Source organism: Molothrus ater, chromosome 1, assembly GCF_012460135.2.
Source record: "Molothrus ater isolate BHLD 08-10-18 breed brown headed cowbird chromosome 1, BPBGC_Mater_1.1, whole genome shotgun sequence".
NCBI lineage: Eukaryota > Metazoa > Chordata > Aves > Passeriformes > Icteridae > Molothrus > Molothrus ater.
In genome coordinates, this window is record NC_050478.2 from 26,334,576 (window position 1) to 26,351,859 (window position 17,284).

The 17,284-nt window shown below is 38.0% G+C and overlaps 1 protein-coding gene across 4 annotated transcripts in view; it reads left to right on the plus strand.

Moving 5' to 3' along the window:
* The window catches only part of GLCCI1 (glucocorticoid induced 1), a 52,393-nt gene that overhangs the window by 19,222 nt on the left and 15,887 nt on the right, over nucleotides 1-17,284 (plus strand). For 2 of the 4 annotated variants that reach the window (XM_036402894.2, XM_054517195.1), the window contains exons 2-4: nucleotides 655-806; nucleotides 8,827-8,913; nucleotides 16,865-16,981. In XM_036402894.2, coding sequence (XP_036258787.1) covers nucleotides 655-806; nucleotides 8,827-8,913; nucleotides 16,865-16,981 — 356 coding nt within the window. The remainder of the gene's footprint in view (nucleotides 1-654; nucleotides 807-8,826; nucleotides 8,914-16,864; nucleotides 16,982-17,284) is intronic. The other 2 variants (XM_036402902.2, XM_054517198.1) reach the window with 1 other exon arrangement.

Consider the following 17,284-nt stretch of genomic DNA (forward strand, 5'->3'; position numbering starts at 1 on the left):
ATGATTTGGGTGTATGGTGAGAAAAGTACAGGGAGGAGTCAAGGACTGCAGGCACAATGATGAGTGAAAACAAACAAGGCAGCTGCTCTGACCAGCACTCTGTCAGAGGGAAAAATGGATTCACACTCTCAGCTTGTTAAGGCCTGCAGTGGGATCTTGTAAATAATATGGAATTGGTTTAAATTATGAAATAATATGGAAAAGAGGATAAATTGGATATGCGTCCTCTTAGCAACCACGATTTTTCTCATGATTTGTATTTTAGTATTTAGAAAGCTAAGTGAGCTGACTTAAAAAGTGCTATGCTGTATTTTCTATTTCTGTGTGTCTGGCTTTCCTGAGTTGCATCATCACTGTATTTAAATTTGCTTGGTGTTTTTTGCTGATGAAAATACATAGCATAAGTAGCCCAGTTCTTTGCAGATATGAACACCTTAAGCATTGGGGTTTTTGTAACTGTTACATTTTCCCTTTTCTGTTTGTTTTTCCTTTTTGTCTGATGTATTTGCTTTGATGTGATGGCATTCTTTTCAGCTTGGCATTTAGACAAAGGTTTCTGATGTGTTCTTGCCATTGTGTGTCATAGCTAGCTTTTAACATTTCACATCAAATTTAGCCTGACTTTTTTGTTGATTTTGTTCTGGTTTTCTACAGTGGACAGGCCAAAATCCCAGCAAATCAGAACTTCTGGTACCATAAGGCGAACTTCTTCTTTGGACACAATAACAGGACCTTACCTCACAGGACAGTGGCCACGTGATCCCCATGTACACTACCCTTCATGTATGAAAGATAAATCTACTCAGGTAAAAGCAGTAAAACAAGACAACAGAGATGTTTCATATAATTGATGTCTACTCAATTTAATTCTGAAGCAATGTGGATTCACTTAATTTTATTAGAAATATGAAATCCTAAAATAAGTTACAGTAGTTTTTTTAAATCTTTGCCAATGCAGTAACATCGTGTGCGAGGATAATATTTTTATGGTTTTAGAAAATAGTTGTTAAAAATAATTTTCTTAATGTGGGCAGATCTATTGAGGCTAAATAACCAATCTCAGCCTTGTATCTGGTTTATTTTAAAGCTGCTATATGTAAAATTCTGCTGAATGTTATTTAAGAAAAAGCATCCATGTAACAGTGGCTGACAAACTAAAAGATTTTACTAAATCATGGTAATAAATCTGTCAGTCTCTAAAACTGTGTGTTTCTCTGTGTGTGTGGGACTGAGGGAAGGCTACTGAGGTTATTCATGGCCTGATACTCTTGTGATAGCCTTGGATTCTCTTCAGGGCTCTGTCCTTAGTAGGACCCTCTGGCAGGTAGGTTGCTGGGGCGTTCTACTGCTCCAATGCTCTTTGACTAGAAAGGTGAATGTTCTTTCTTGCCTGCTTCCTCCTTGTGCTGGAGCTTGCTGCCTGCAAAGATGATCACTGTCAGACAGATTAAAAATACATAATTCTTACCACCCCTCCCCAGTTATTATCAAAGGAGCTGCATTCTTTTTTCCAGCAGTGCTTTTGAGGTTTGGAAAAAGCCGTCTGAGTTCGTCTTCCAGACTAAATTGGAAACGAGAAGAAACTCGCTCCCTTTAGTTCTAGTTTCAATCTAACAGGCCGTGTAGGTTTGGTTGTTAAATCAGTTGTTTATCTCTTGTGCCACGATTCTGATCCATAGTTATCATGGGTCTTGAAATAGATTCTATGAATCTAGTCTTTTGTGCAATACTGAGTTTCTCAGGACAAGTTAGAATGTATATAGAAGTTTCCTCATCTCTAAAATATGGTGTTATGTGGCACAGGAAACCCTTTGATTGGGTAAAGATAAGTACAGAATGCTTAGAAAAGAAAAAAAAATGGGTCTGTATGTTTCAGAAATCTTACTTAATGAATTTGAGAAACTGGTGATTAAAATGTTCCAAGAAAACTTTTAGAAACTGTAATGAGGACCCTTTGGAGAAGGCTGTCTTCATGTCCTGCTTATTTTGAAATGAGTAAGTTTTAGCCAAAAACAGCAGTCATATTTACTGTCACAAAAGATCTACTTAAAAAGCCCTTAATCCTGGATTTATTTTCAAGATGCCTTCTTTTCACAATACTATGACTTTAAAGTCTTTCTGTTTTGAAAGCTTTGTAGTTACTGTATTTCACAATCCCTCTCTTAAAATGCATATCCATATCAATCTTTACAAATACCCTTATGAATAGAAAATTTAGAATATTTAAACATTCAGAAACAAACATTTTCACTAGTTACAGAAAAGATAAACAAACTGTTCTATAAATATTTCAGCTCCAAGTATTTGGCAGTAAAATTGCTTTCCTAGTGAGCTCAAGTAAGTGTTCAGGTTATGTGAACGTTTGACTGCCTCCCTTTGCCTCATTCAGAAACTAAAAATGAAATTTTATCTTTTCAGCATAATCAAGTATAAAGAGAGGAAAAGCATACTGTTGTCATTACAAAATGAAGCAATTTTTCAAAGGGATAGGAGCAGGGAGATCTCCAGGTTTGCATTTGTGAATATTTTCCAGCATGGAATTGTATTAGCTGTCTTTTTATTCAAATTGTGCCAGACTCAACCATTTATCAGTGCTGAAGTTGAGTCACTACTTGGGACTATGAATATGTAAAATGGAACAAGCATATTGATATGCACAGTGATTTCCAGCTGGAGGGCTTTTTTTGTTTGGTGGGTTTTTTGGTTTTTTTTGGTTGTTTTTTTTTTGTTTGTGTTTCTGGGGGTTTTTTTGGGCAGGTTTTGTTGTTGTTGTTGGTGGTGGTGGTTTTTTTTTCCCAAATAAAATGCTCACTAGGGAGGCTTGTAGATGATCATAAAACATTGTCTTACGTTTTGGTGTGTGTCTGGGTTTTTGTTGTTTGAGCTCTGTGTAGTTTGAAGTATATCTAATTTCAAGAACTGAGGATGAGTTCCAAGTTGTTGATAGGATACATGCATAGCAAATTAAGTTAAATAAAAATGAGTTCATGAAAATCAATAAACCATTTTTCTGTATGAGCACTTTCATTGGAGAATAAGTTATCTCTTGTTTTACTTCTAAATTCAAGAACAATGTTGTCAGTATAACTACATTGTAGGTGGAATAATTATTTCTCTTTCAAGGGTATATTTTGTTCCTAATTAAATGTTAACCTAAAATCCAAATTTTGTTCGGTTTTGTTAAGGTGGTGATTATGGCTGTTCCAAGTTTCTTAGAATTCTTGTTTTTTAAAGAAGAGAGAGTTTCTGGTCTTCATGGTGATCAGATGAGCCTTTAATGAGCTTTATTCCAAGTCCTTATTTCCACTTAAATTCTTTCAACTTGTATAATACTCATGAACAATATGTTTCTTCATAATAATAGAAGGGAGGGATCAGAATTCAGCTTGGTTTAGTTTGTCATATCTTGGAGACTAGGAACTACAGTTCATATTTCTGTGTCACTCTCACTTGCCCCAAGTGTTTTGACTGAAAGTACAGAAGAGAAGTGAAGCAGTTGTTTGCTTTTGGAAAAACGCTCTGTAACACTGCATTGTGGTATTTGTACAATTCAGTATTTCTCAGAATTCTGTGTGTACGTTTGTGTGTGTATATGTGCATATGCATGCAACTGGCTGATCTTTAAGGAGCAGCACATTTTGGATAACCAGAGGTATGCAATTTTATTTAGTAGTGCTTTAAGTATTTCAGAAATGCAGGTAAACTTCTTCTTATAAGAGGTTACTTGTGTTGATATACTTCGTGATCCTCTTCCTGAGTTCCTCCATTGTCCTACTTCCCTCTCCTTTTGTAAAACCTGAACTTTACATTAAGGTCATTTAAAACTCAGTATAGTTTCTTTCCCCATTTTTCTGTCTCTTTTGGGAGCACTGATGGAACAATTTTGTACACCACTTCTTTATGCTTCATCATTTAAGTATTTCCCCCTTCATAGTGTAAAGAACAACTCAATGTTGAAATGGCTGTGTCTAACCTTGGAATCTTCAGAAATATTTGGATAATTGTCAGAGTTAATAAATATAATTATTTGGCAGTAGCTATGTAATTTAAAAGATATTTATAAAATTTAAAAAGATTAAAAAGAAACATGATGTTGATGTCATAGCAAAAATATTGTCAGTTAAAGTTTGCCATGGAGTCTTTCTCAATCTAAATAATACAAAGAAACGAATAAATGGCCTAGTGGCGTTTTAATATCCAGTGATTTCCAGGTGATGACTTAGGCACATCCAGCAATATTGGAATCCAGTTTTTTCTCATTGTATATGGCAATTAGGTATGGAACAAATGAAACTGAAGAAAGGCAAAATGCCTCCAGAATTTTTATTTCTCTCTAACCTAGAGAATAATGCAGAGTTTCTAGGCTAAAATATGTTTTTCTTATGGGTAGATCAAGGCTTTAATGCTAGCTGTCATTAGACACTTTTTTTTCTGGGTAGATTTTTTTTTTCTGTAATATTAATAGACATAAACAAAGAGGCTCAATTCCATTAAGCTTTTTTACTGGTGTATTAGTTATAATTGATTTTTGTGGGATATTTTAATGATTTATATTGGCAGAAAGGACAGGGAATAAGATATGTCATAGAGCTGTGAATTTGTCATTCTGACTTAACCTGTCTGATGTTTGAGTGATCACCTGCAGTCAAATTGACTTCTGACTAGGCAATTTCTCTTTGTAAAGTTTCTAGATGGCCTTTGAATGCTTTAGAAATACCTGAAAACACATCCGTTTTTATCTTCTAGTGCTGCCATTGGGTTTCTTTTGAATGTGGAAGTTCTTCAAAAACATGTTGCTTCCCCTGTAAAGCATAGACATATGTAGATATTCCAGAATGCAGGCTGGATGTAGTAAATTGGAGTGAAAGGCTGGCAATAAATATGAGATACTTAAGGTAACACAGTATTATTTTAGGTTTAGGTAGCTTGGTATGCTATGCAGTCATTCTGATCTAAGTGGAAAGAATGTAGGTGTATGTCCCTGGCATGGATGGAAAAGCAAGGCAGGGTTACCAAAGGTGTTGGAAAAAGAGCTGATCGCCACCAGGTTGGGTGAATTAGAACTATGGTAATTGTGATTTACATGAAGACTGAAGAGAACAAACAGATGTGGCATTCTGAGCATGTCTATTCCATGTGTCAGCTGAAATGGACCACAAACCTTAACATCTTGAAAACAAGGGATGTGTGTCTTGTAGGTGCAGCATGCATTATCCAGTGTTTTCAAGGATCTCCCCCTAAAATCTTAGCTTCTTAGTGTGGCCTTGCAGGACTAATCCTTTGTCATGAAATTCAGTGCATCATCACTTCTGTGATGCTCTGAAATGTTACCAGTTTCAGAGATAGTGCCTGACATCTCTTACTGTGGGAGATACTCTCACCCCACCCTCTCTCTGACTTGAAGTGCAGCAACTGTGGTTTTGTTTGTGATTCAGAAATTTTTCTTCTAATACAATTCTGAATTACATTCTGGCTTTAATGTTATTTTTTTCATATGTTTAACACTTCAGGAGTACACTTGCAGCTTCAAATGAAGGCTTCCATTGATAAGCTTGTTTTGTTGAAGTTGTAAATAAGATGAGAAAATAATTTCCATGAAGTGTGACAGATTGTGGGTGCTACACACCCCCATCTTGTTTGTGATCTAAATGACAGCATTTAAGTGAGATATGAGGTGTTCATACATAAGCTAACTTTAGAAAAGCAGAATTTCTGTTTGAATACAACAAGTCTGCGGTGCTTCTCTTTGTTTTTTAAAAGCTTTTGCTTGAATACAAAGATTTGTTGTTACAAACTCAAAATTATTCTTCATTTAATGTGCACTACAGCATATTGCAAGCATCAGTTTCCAGGGTTTGAAGAGGACTACCTTGTAATAATATTCTAGGAACCACTTACGTTGTATTATTTTTGTAAAGCTTTTTCTTTTTAAAATTTGCCTCTAAATAGTCCGTAAATGTAACACTGTCTGACTTCAGTACTGTGCTAGGAGCACCATACAATGTTTGTAATCTAATACTGCAGGTAAAATGGGGTTCACAGATAGTCTGCCCCCTGTATACTGTGTATGTATCCTTTGCAGGTTGTGTCTTGACTCAGTTTACCAGGGGCTGAAAGCATCCATGTAGTGCTTGTCTCAAGGGGGATGCTGTTTCAGTGGTAGAGAATGTCAAAGCATTCTTGAACAAGTACAAAATTACACTTAATTTACACTTAATTACACTTAATTTAGTATTAAGTGAATAGATATTTTCTGATTTTTATTTTTGATTTCTGAGTAGATCCTCTGTACTATAAGGATTCCCACCTCTCTCTCCTAGCAGTCAGTGGTGGTGTTGATGAAGGTCTTTAGGGGTTGATCTTAGTTTGTGTTTTGTCCTTGCTATCTGGTTGAATATCTGTTTATTAAAAATACAGTCAGGCTTGTGTGTTCTACATTATTTGTTTTGGTTTTTAACAGTTTACTTCTCTGTATTGAGAAAGTCAGTTTGGCTTTTTAGATTCTTGATATCTTTTCAGTTTATTAAGTTGTAGTTGAAAGGATATGAGCTTATAGTGATCCCTGGTACATCCTTCTGCACTACAGGTAAGTATTTAGGCCCCCAAACTGCCTGGTTCTGCTTCATCCTGGTGTTCCCCAAATGGTGGAGCAGGGCTGTATTCAGAAGACACTCTTTAGAAGATAAATTTTCTTGGAATTGCCTTTTTATTGCTGGTGTCATGTGAGGATATGGTTCCAGCTGTACTTGGGATATAGTAAAATATTGTAAGAGCAGTTTAAAATGCAAAGTAAATTGTAACAGATTGTGAAAGCCTCTGATTTTAAAAAAGTAAAGAATTATCCCCATTTTTAGTAGTTTAGTAGGAATCTGCAAGCTACTTCAATGTTTTTTAAAAAAACCAACATTTAAACCCAACAGAATGTCTTCCACACAAATTTCAGGGAGATGAATCTGCAAAACCAAGTAATTATTTAGAAGGTGGCTGTGTTAAAATGCAGAGCAAGCAGATGCACACATACAGGCAGCACGTGCATATGGCAGAGGCTCTGCTTTGGGTCAGGAGAGTTAAGTGCTGCCTGGCTCTGAGGGACTGCCTTATCTTTCACATAGTTTTAAGTAGCTGTTTGAACTTTTCACATTTTGATTTCATTCTTTTTTTCATAATGACATTATCTTCTGGTTTCTTCCCCACACCCAAACAGATGGGGGTATTTCATAACAGGCCATGTAATAAGTACACAGAACTCTTAACTTCTCATATAGGGATTTACTTTTTCTTTTCTGGGAACATGAAAAGAAAGTTTTTTTCATGACTGAAAAAAACTTCAAGACTGACTTTTTCCATTTGGTTTTCTAGTCACCCACACAGCTTGCTGGGCTTTTGGTTGAAATATTACCGGTGGTGTAAAAATAACAGAGAAAAAGCCCCACCAAAACCATGGAAAGTGCAGGGGTGGCAGAAAACACAGGAGAGTTCTGTAGGCCTGTGCACACAGAGACAGAGCAGATGAAGTGTTAGCACTGATGGGTTAGGTGCTGGGCTGTAGGCTCTGTAACACCATGGCAGTGTGGTGGTTGTGAAGGTGCAGCCCATGCTCTGAAGTCTCAGTTCTGAGCTCGATAGTGCCATGGCTGACCTGGCCCTGGGGGCTGCTCCCAGCTCCCCTTGCAGGGCAGGGACCAGCTGAAGGGGTTGGTTTGATGGTGTTCTCCAGAGTGGTGCCCAGCCTCCTCCCTGAGCCAAACAGTCTCTGGCATCCCTGTGGGTACTACAAAAGCTTCCAGATTCTAGATGGGAAGCAAGAGTAAGGGAAGCTGTGGGGGAGCAGGGTTTCCATGCATGAGAACAAGTCCCACAGGCATGTGGATCCTATATCCTATTTGTCTTGTGGGCTGGGGTTTTGTCTCCCTAGAAGTGTTAGCAGTGGTCCCCTCCCTTAAAAACCCCATGGACAAATTGTTATTTTCAGTTTTATTTCTTGTGTACTTACTGTGAAAGAGTCAGCTAATACTAGTAGGAGTTGTCGGGGAAAAAAATCCCAACATAAACAGATTTATATTTATGTGCCTATAGCACTGAGTTTCATATAGTTCATATCCCAAACTCTTCCTGAATTTTAGATGTTTCCATTGTTCCTGTGACTCTCTTATTCAGGAATTCTGGTGGATAACCTCAATTTTCATTATAGCCTTGTGGCAAATAAGCATAGCGGTTGAGAGTTTGGGCTTTCTGATGCTTCTCAGTCTTTGGGGTTTAATTTTAGCTCCTATATTTAAGGACAGTCATCAGACTTACAGGCTTTGAGATATGGCTGGAAAAGGCCTGCTTGTTACTGTGCTGCTCATGTAAGTCAGTGCCAGAAATAATAAATGGTGTATAAAACTCTTATCTAGCCACAGTTAGCAAGAAGGGATTGATTGGTTCTGTGGTCCACTGGTTGAGGAAGACAGGTGGGAGAAGTGAATCCTGGCTTGAGTTTTTCTACAGTTTCTTTAATGGTGTGGTTTTCTAAACTGTCCACTAAGTGAAATGTAGACATGGATGCCAAAGTACAGTGGGACCAGCCAGGTAAGGCTTTTTGTCAGGCCTCTGATTCCTTCTTCAGTAATGTGCATTGTTCTCATCCTTTGTAAATGCAAGTTTACAAAGCTTTATTTTCTATATTGCTTTTTATTTACTGTGATTATTAGTGCTGCATATCAGATTCTGAAATTTATTCACGTAACTCTGACACTGCCTAAAGAGTAAGGCAGTAATTTGTGCCAGAAGTTTTTCTCACCTGGAGAACTCAGTACAGCATATTTTCTTTTTTTTCCCTTGTAGACACCCAGCTGTTGGGCCGAAGAGGGAGCAGAAAAGAGATCCCATCAGCGCTCGGCATCGTGGGGAAGTGCTGATCAGCTGAAAGAGGTGAGAAGTTTTGCACAGCGGAGCCTTTCAAGTTTTGATTGGCCCAAGACATTTTTTAAACCCTATCTGGAGTCCAGGAAACTGCACCCTTTCCCTCTCCTCTTTTGCTTTTGAAACAGGTTTTACCCCCAGTCTAAGAGTTGTTTGAAGAGTGATTGTTACTTTATGCTTGTTGGACTTCCTCCCTGAATACTATGAAGTGTTGATTGTGAAAGAGTGGCCAGAGTGAGCATTGAGGAACCAGCTTCTTTTTCAATGTTAGTTAGCTTTCTGACCTTTAACACTGCTCTCCTGGAAGAGGCAAGTGTCAGGTGGTATGTTCACATATCCTTGCTTAGAAATTTTGTTCAGATTTTAGGTTGGAGATGGAGAGGACACCACTTCCGCAAAAAAAGTCTTGATACAGTAATGGTATGAGTACTTGAAATGGTCTTTAATCATAAATATTTTCCTGTAGACTACAATTGCAACTAGAAAGAATCTACAAAAAGTGGATTTGCATGATGAGAAAGTTGATACAGTAAAATGGTCTCCAGCTCAGCTGAAATGACAGTATCTCAGTTTTTGTCCCAGTAAACCTCCGTGTTGTTGTTGAGTTTGAGTAACTAAATCTGTCCAGAACCAAATAAGGGGCGATTCAGCCTTATGCCTCTGTCAGGAAGAGTGTGTCCTCTCTTGAAGAACTGCACTTTTCTTTTAGAAAAATGAATCTTGCAGCATGTTTCCATGATGGAACTTTTCCCTCATACTCTGGGCTTTTTGCATGCTCTTTCCTGACTCCCTGTTGAATAGGGCCTTTAAAAATGAGAAGGAATGTATAGGTTACCTAAGGAGAAGAAGTTTAAAGGCAGTATATATTCTTCTTCTGGACAGCCATTGATAGAATAATTGTCAGAAGGAGTGGTGCAAGTTTAATTACTCAAATTTTAAAATCACATTTGACAAATATAGAATAATCTTGCAATCCATTGGTGGCAGTAGACTCATTTGTAAAGGTGAGGTCCTGGGCCAAAGATAGGTTGATCAAAAGAGGGTTTTCTGTTCCCATCTCACAGAATACATCTTATGAAACCTTGATGTATTGGTACATGGGCCTTGAGTTGCTTGAGTTCACCTGCAGCTGTGAGGAGGCATTCACAGTCACAGATTAAGTGACCAGAAATAAGTGCGGAAGGACTTTTGTGTGTGAGAAGTTTTGGCTTAAACCTTACCTAGCAGCACAAAGAAATGATCATACAGACAGGAGTAGCATCTGTTTCTCTAGGATAATGTTTCCTTGCTTTTACTGAGAGACTGTCCTTCATACACTGGCAGTTTCCTATCAGTTGGTGCAACAAGCAGCTCTTCTTCACCACGGGCCTGTGGCTGTCAGTGATAGTGAACCCTTCAGCATGTAAGCAAGTCTCTGCCATTTGATAACAGTGATCCATTGTGCTGGGTTGCCACCCTCTTGCTGTACTGACCAGAAGAGAAAGATAAGAAATGTGTGGTCAGTGTGCTTCACAGTTCCTTTTTTTGCTAGAATACCTTAGTAGACAAAATTGGTTCTGTGGAAGAGAGTTGTTTCTAGCCAAACTTTGCAATGGTTCTTCACCCCAAAACCTACCCTTTCCTTCTTCAGCATACAGTTTTTCCCCTTCCTCTGTTTTCCTTTCTCCAGCTACTCAGGCCAATTTTCTTAACTTTCTAGTTCCTTGGGTTCATAACCCATGTCATACTTTGTGCATCATCCAGCCACTATTCATCTACCCTATTTGAGCTCTTACTCTCTTAACTTGCAGCTCCTTGTTAGTTCTGGCTATCCATTGTTTGGCTTCTATTTTATCTCTTTCTTTTTCCTTTCCCTCAGTGTCAGCCTGTGTGGTGGGTGTTAAGTGTTTGTTCAATACCTGCAGTGTCTGTGCACTCGGTTTCTTTGTGCCACATTAATCTGCAGTTCCTGGAAGGAGAAATTCCCTGGTGTGGTTCTACTCAAACTGTAAAGCCCATGAGAGACAGAATTGTTAACAAGTGTAGCTGCCAGTTCCAGATATCTTTCTTGAACATGTGCAAACTGAATTTTTTGCCAAAGCTTCACCAAATGTAAAGATTCTTCCAGGGGACTAGAGGAGCACATTTGCAGCATAAAGGACCCTCAGGCAAATGTTTGGCTTTTTCATCCAAAACAGTGGAGAACAGAACCATGCAGGTGAAAAGCTTAAAATAATGTGCTTTGGCACATAAAATGGTAAAATCTTTTCCACCCTCCCTTTCATTTTAAATCCCATTCTTAAACAGCCCTAGCACTTCTACTGAAGTCTCTGATGGGAGGGAGATAGAGTAGAATGTTGCATGGTAGACATCTGACAAAGCTATGGGCAGCTGAAAGCAAGAGCATAAGTAATGAAAATGAAAATATTGCCTTCTCCTGGGCAACTGCATTTCTTATGTGTAGTGTAGGTAACATTGTTCTGCTCAGAATTTTGAATTGTTTTTTACAATATTTGACAGTAAACAAGTAGATAGCTGTTGGCAGTTTCCATGACTTGTTCTAGCAATTTGTATTCATGTTTTCTTACTTCAGAAATTATTGTAATGATTTCTGGCATTTTTTTTAAAGATATTGGTAGTGTAAACTAGCTAAACACTTGTGTGATAGTTACTGGTTTTGATAAAATAAGATTGTGCATTTAAGTTCAAAAAATAGTTTTTTCCTTGGTTAATTTGAGTACTATTAAAATTAAATAAATTTCTTTAATGCTGCTAACTCTTTTTTAAAGATTTTAAAACGAAAAGCAAGTGTATAGGTTTAACATCCCAAGCAAGAAAATGAATTCAGAATTGCCACTTTATGAAGAGGATTTCAGTTTGGGTAGTGAAACTTAATTTGCCCTTCATTGAAATAGCTGTGTGTCAGGATTAAGTCTGTCTAGCACTAAAATAGAGCTATATTTGCTTTCTTTTTGTGAGTCTATTAGAAATTTAGAAGTCCTTAGCTCTCAATATAAACTTTCCTTTAATAATTTCATAACAAAATCTACTTTTAAAGAATTTGTTTATTCTGAAGGGCTCCACTACTTGGTTTTAAGAAGTCTTGAGTGTAACTTGTCTAAGATGATGCCACACTGCTTTAACATTGTTTCAGTAGATACCTGTCTTGACTGGGATGTAAAGATTGCTGTCAGTCTTTATCCTGGACACTCCTTTTTTTTCCCTTCTGGACCTGAATAATTAGTTTGAAATTCTCGTGACATTGTTCAGGGACAATTTTAGTTATAGCTTACCCTGAACTGGAATTTACCCCGAACTGGGAAAAACCCTTTATTTAAAACTAGTAGTTTTCGCTTTGTATAGGTTTTTAAAGACATATTTCAGACCCTGACTTTTCACTTCCCTTAAGCAGCTCTCTGTGCTGTGTCTGTTACAGACAGCAGCAGCCCCCCATTGGAAGGTCCCTTTTGCTGTAACAGAGTACTTGAAAAGGACTTAGGAATAAAAGAGAATTGAATATGAGAGCTTGCATGTGTAATGTGCTTTCATATAGCAATTGAAAAATTGTATTGAAAGGTTTAGGGATAATTTCTAATGCTTGTTTTGCTCCTTGACCTTCTGGTTAACTCGTTTTTAACAAACATTTAATGAATGAGATGGAGCTCACTCATTAACAAGGAGTTTGTGGCTTGATCAGCAATAGGAAGTTACCATGTTGTGTAGGCTGAGCTGTAGAAATACAGCCTAGTGACTGGTAAATATTAGTGAGCATTTGAGAGGTATGGTGGGATGTGTCAGGTTCCTTCATATTAGTCTGCATCTAGGTCCCTTCAAAAGGGAAAAATTACCAGGATATTTAGATTATCCCAGTGTTGTAAAGAACTGACCTAATTTGGTTATTTCTCAGTTTTGTGCCATTAATTACATTAGACTGCATGCATGTCACAAGTGGCATAGAGAAAATTCATATTATTCATTGGACAGCTTTGAGCTATAGAAATAACTTAGCAAGCAAAAAATATATTTATAGGAGATTTTCCTGACTCGTTTGTTCAGTAATCCTGGATGGTCATCTTACTTTTGGCTGACAGTAAACCATGAAGAACTTTGTGCCCTGAATGACTTAGTTTAGGTTTCTGATGCACTGCTCTTTGTGTTTTCTCAGTGTTTTTTGTTGGTGGGGGTTTTTTATAAATTACTTTAAAATAGGTGAAGAAAAGAGTCTTTCCACTGCATCAGCAGCATTGCAGACTACAGTCACTTGAAAGAGCAAAGTCTAAAATTTTCTTAATTTTTTTGAAATGTGCACAGATCTGTGCAGTGTTTTCCCTCTCCATGCAGTCACATGAGAGTACTTGCCAAATGTGAATTAAAATATATTTTTTGAAATTTACTGCCATATATGTTTACACATTGAAATATAGCAAAACAGTTTTGGATAACAAATGGCATTCAGACGTTGGAAATAGCATTCAAATTGAGTTTACTCCTTGATGAATTCCTTGATTTTTTTTTTTTTTTTTGGCTGTGTTTTACTTTCAGCTGTATCCTCTAAGAAAATAGCTGTATTTTCTAAGGAGAATCTTCAAGTTAGGTAGGCAGGGAGAGCATTTGAATTGGTAAACAAAAATAATGCACATGTAATGGATCTAAGGGTGCATATGTGCAAGGCTAAGGCTTAAATATCTCCAACAAGTGGGTGCTTTAGGATACAGATTAGATGTTTTTGTGATGATTTGCATGTGTTCCTTAATATGACTGTGTATACCCCAGTCACATTAATGCTCAGTTGTACTAGACTGCATGCAGTTGGGCGTGTGGGGGAAGTGTTGTCCCAAACCCTTTCTGTTCTCAGCTGCTTGGTAAAAATGGAGGGTTTTGTTACTGCCCTTTGGTTTCCCCAGTGCAGCACATGGTTCCTTTCCTGCCACTTCCTTGTCACCATTTTCTTTGCACAGATCTGGTCTAATGCTGGATCTTCACATGCTTTTTTTCCTGATACCATTCACTTGGCACCATTTCTTTGCACAGAGACTCCCTAGCTCATATTCACTGCATCAGTTGAGTGCCCAGGAGACAGGATCTGCAGCTTCTTTGAGATAATTGGTAAAACAGGTGCCATCAAGGCATATGTTTCAGACTCTTCTCTTACTCTATGAATTATATTTGTTTTGCAAGAATTAGTGTAGCTCATATTGTAGATGGTTGTGCTTGTTTGGTGCTCTGATGGTGCTTCTCTGCTGCCTGAGAAGAAGGTGTGCATAAACTTGGAGGAAGCTAGTACAGCTGTCTATTTCCTGTTAGTAGCAGTGGCTTTATTTCAGCTTGATAGAAAATAATTGGTAATGAAAAGATGATCTTGTAGAAGAAAAAAGCTATTGCAATTTCAGGATTAGCAAGTGGTAGAATCACTGTGGACTCCCCTTGGTGAAGAGGTGGAGCATCATTCAGTTCAGCAGATTTGGTGTACTCACTGACACTACCAGCTTGCTGGTTGTCTGTGCCAGCAAGCCTCTGTCTCCCAGGTCTGCAGGATAAATAGGAAATGGCAGATTCCTTTTTACAAGCCCATTGCTACTTTCTCATTTTCTGGTCAAGAAGTAACTACAACATCATGGACAGCTAGGGTCCTGCAAGTTCAGGGCTAAGGATATATGATCTAAGAAGGCACATCTGTTTCTTCACTGCATTGCTTGTTTGGCTTAAGAGATTGTATCAGCTCCAGATACACAGTCAAATCAACAATTTTCCATCTTCTGTTTCTCCTCAGTGACCCAAGCACTCTTTCCTTAGTTAGTGTCAAGAACCTACTGACTGCCACAATACACATAGTCTTGAGGTGGCTGAGAGAACCCTAAATTCCAGGGATCCATTGATTCCTTTCACAGTATCAGAGCTTCAAGGTTTTTGGCTAGCCTAGAGACATACCAGCCTATCAACACTCTCCCATTTAGAGTTTTCACTATGCAAATTTTGCAGTGAGAGGCTATGTTGTCAAAGATTTGCAAACTTACTTGTGACAGAAATCAGTCAGTCAGATCTCTGAGGTGGTATTGTGTAGATATTTTCTTTTCATAGTATGCTTTTGAGGAAAGCTCAGAAACTGCATTTCATCTAAATTAAACAAAATAGTGTATTTACTTTTTGACTTAGGAAGAAGTGCACAGAGTCAAGGAGAGGCAGTAAAAATGAAAGATTTATATGCAGCACTCTCCTTGCTTTCTGATTATTCTTATAGCTAGTCATCTCTGTCCACAGCTGTCTTCTGATCCAGGCATCATTTTTCTCCTCTGTTTTAAAGGGGAAGATGAAGATTATTTCCCAGTTCTCCCCATTCTTCAGTATTCCAGTGTAAGACATAAATATTTGTAATGTGTCTATATTTACCAGAGTAGTTACCTGCATGTTTTTTCATCTAGGGAGTTAGATTTCCTAACTCCTACAAGGAGAAGGGGATATTTCTAGACAAATGGATTTATTTTTTTTAGACATGAAATACCTCTTCAGACTGCAAAGTTTCTTGCAATATAATGCTTGAGTTGTACCTTTGATCAAGAGTTTAGTGTCCCAGTTCTCTAAATGTAGCTCATCTGTGTAAGTAATGCAGTTGTATTAGGGCTCTGTTTTTCTGGATATATTCAACGCACAGACCCTTTTGGAACTCTTGAACTGTTTGTGTGTTGTTTAAAGATCAAAGTATTCAGCCATTTCTGAGTAGCAGTTCTCTAAATATGGGTAATGAGCTGTGGCAAACTTGATGTGAAGCCTTAAAGATAGATTTTTCTTCTGTGAGTGCTACCAGAAGCAGCACAAAGAAGAGTTCACAGCCTGCAGCAGAGCTCCATCCAAACCTCTTCACCAAACACTGTCATCTCTGACACTGTGAGGAGTGATGTGAAGTTGATTGTCTGACATGGAGTTGCTTTGCAAGAGTACCAGTGATATATTTAACTACATGGAAATAACCATAGAGTGCATGTACTTGTGAGTTGTCACTCAGAAAGAGAGGTTAGTTTCCAGCTGATGTATGAATTCCATGTGCATTCATTCTCCTTACTTGACCTTCAGGCTTTTAAAAATTGTATCTCTAGTTGAGCTAAAAATGAAATGGGGCCATGCATGGCCTTGTATTCCAGTGTGCTGAGCATGAGGAACAGTGGGATTTGAGCCTAAGGGAGCAAATTATCCAGTTTTGAGGAAGTGTCTGTACCTGTTGTGTGAATTTGCACACAGTCTAAACTTCTGAAACAATGTTTATAGAGGTAAGTGCTCTCTTTCATGTAGAAGTTTCCCAGGAGGAATAAATAAGTAGAGGAATCCCAAAATTAAATTCTTTGGTTTCTTGTTAAGGAGCAGGTCAAATGGATAATGGCTTTAGTTACATTTGACATTTAAAATGTAACTTTTGATTATACATCTTTGCATCAGACAGCAGGAAAGATAATTCTGTCTGCCTGAAGGAATCTGTGGTAATACTGCCTGTAGGGAAGTGCTATTAAATGTATTAAATAAGTACTCCAAGATGAACAGTGCATTTTGAGTACCAGTTGTTTGTGAAGGTTCTTTACTTTTATGATGAATTATCATGAAAAAACTTTGTTTTGGTTTAAGATCAAACAAATTAAACTGTAGGCTTTAAAGTCCCCAGTTTAAACCAGTTTCAGATTAGAAGATGCTACAAATTGTCATTTTGACTGCTTTTATTTGCATCAGATATTACAGTGCTTGTGTGTAAATGAGGAAATTCAATAAATAAACTAAGCCTGTTGTCATATTCAGGTTGGTGAATGGGGCAAATACTTTGGAGTAAGCATCTGATAAGCAGAAAGAAGCTTTAATGCTCATACTTCAAGGAAAGGCAATCCTATATGCCTGTAAAATCCTCCAAAGAGGATTAAAATGTCCATGATTCACTTCATATGTGAAGATGAGCAGGTACCCATTTGATAACTCATTCTCACACCAGTGAACTTCTCTCCAGCAGATTGCCAAGCTGAGGCAGCAGCTGCAGCGCAGCAAGCAGAGCAGCCGGCACAGCAAAGAGAAGGAACGTCAGTCACCTCTCCATGGCAACCACATAGCAATCAGTCAGACTCAGGTAAGTGGGCAGCTCCTTGCATCAACAGCCTCCCACCTTAGCAGGCTTGGCTGAATAGCCTGCTGAGCCTTCCCATCTGTCCTGTGTTTGTTCTCTGGTGTGGTACAGCAAATGCTTACAGTGTGATACTGCTGTGCCTTCACTGGAGTTTATCTGATGGTCGTCATATAATAGAAGAAGGGTTGCACCAGGATAGCAACTGAAATATATTATGGTGCTGTAAAAGTTATGGGCATGGCCAGATAAGGCTGTGCTTCCAGGGATGCATACTTGCTTCCAAGACTAATTTTTTTTGTGGTAAAC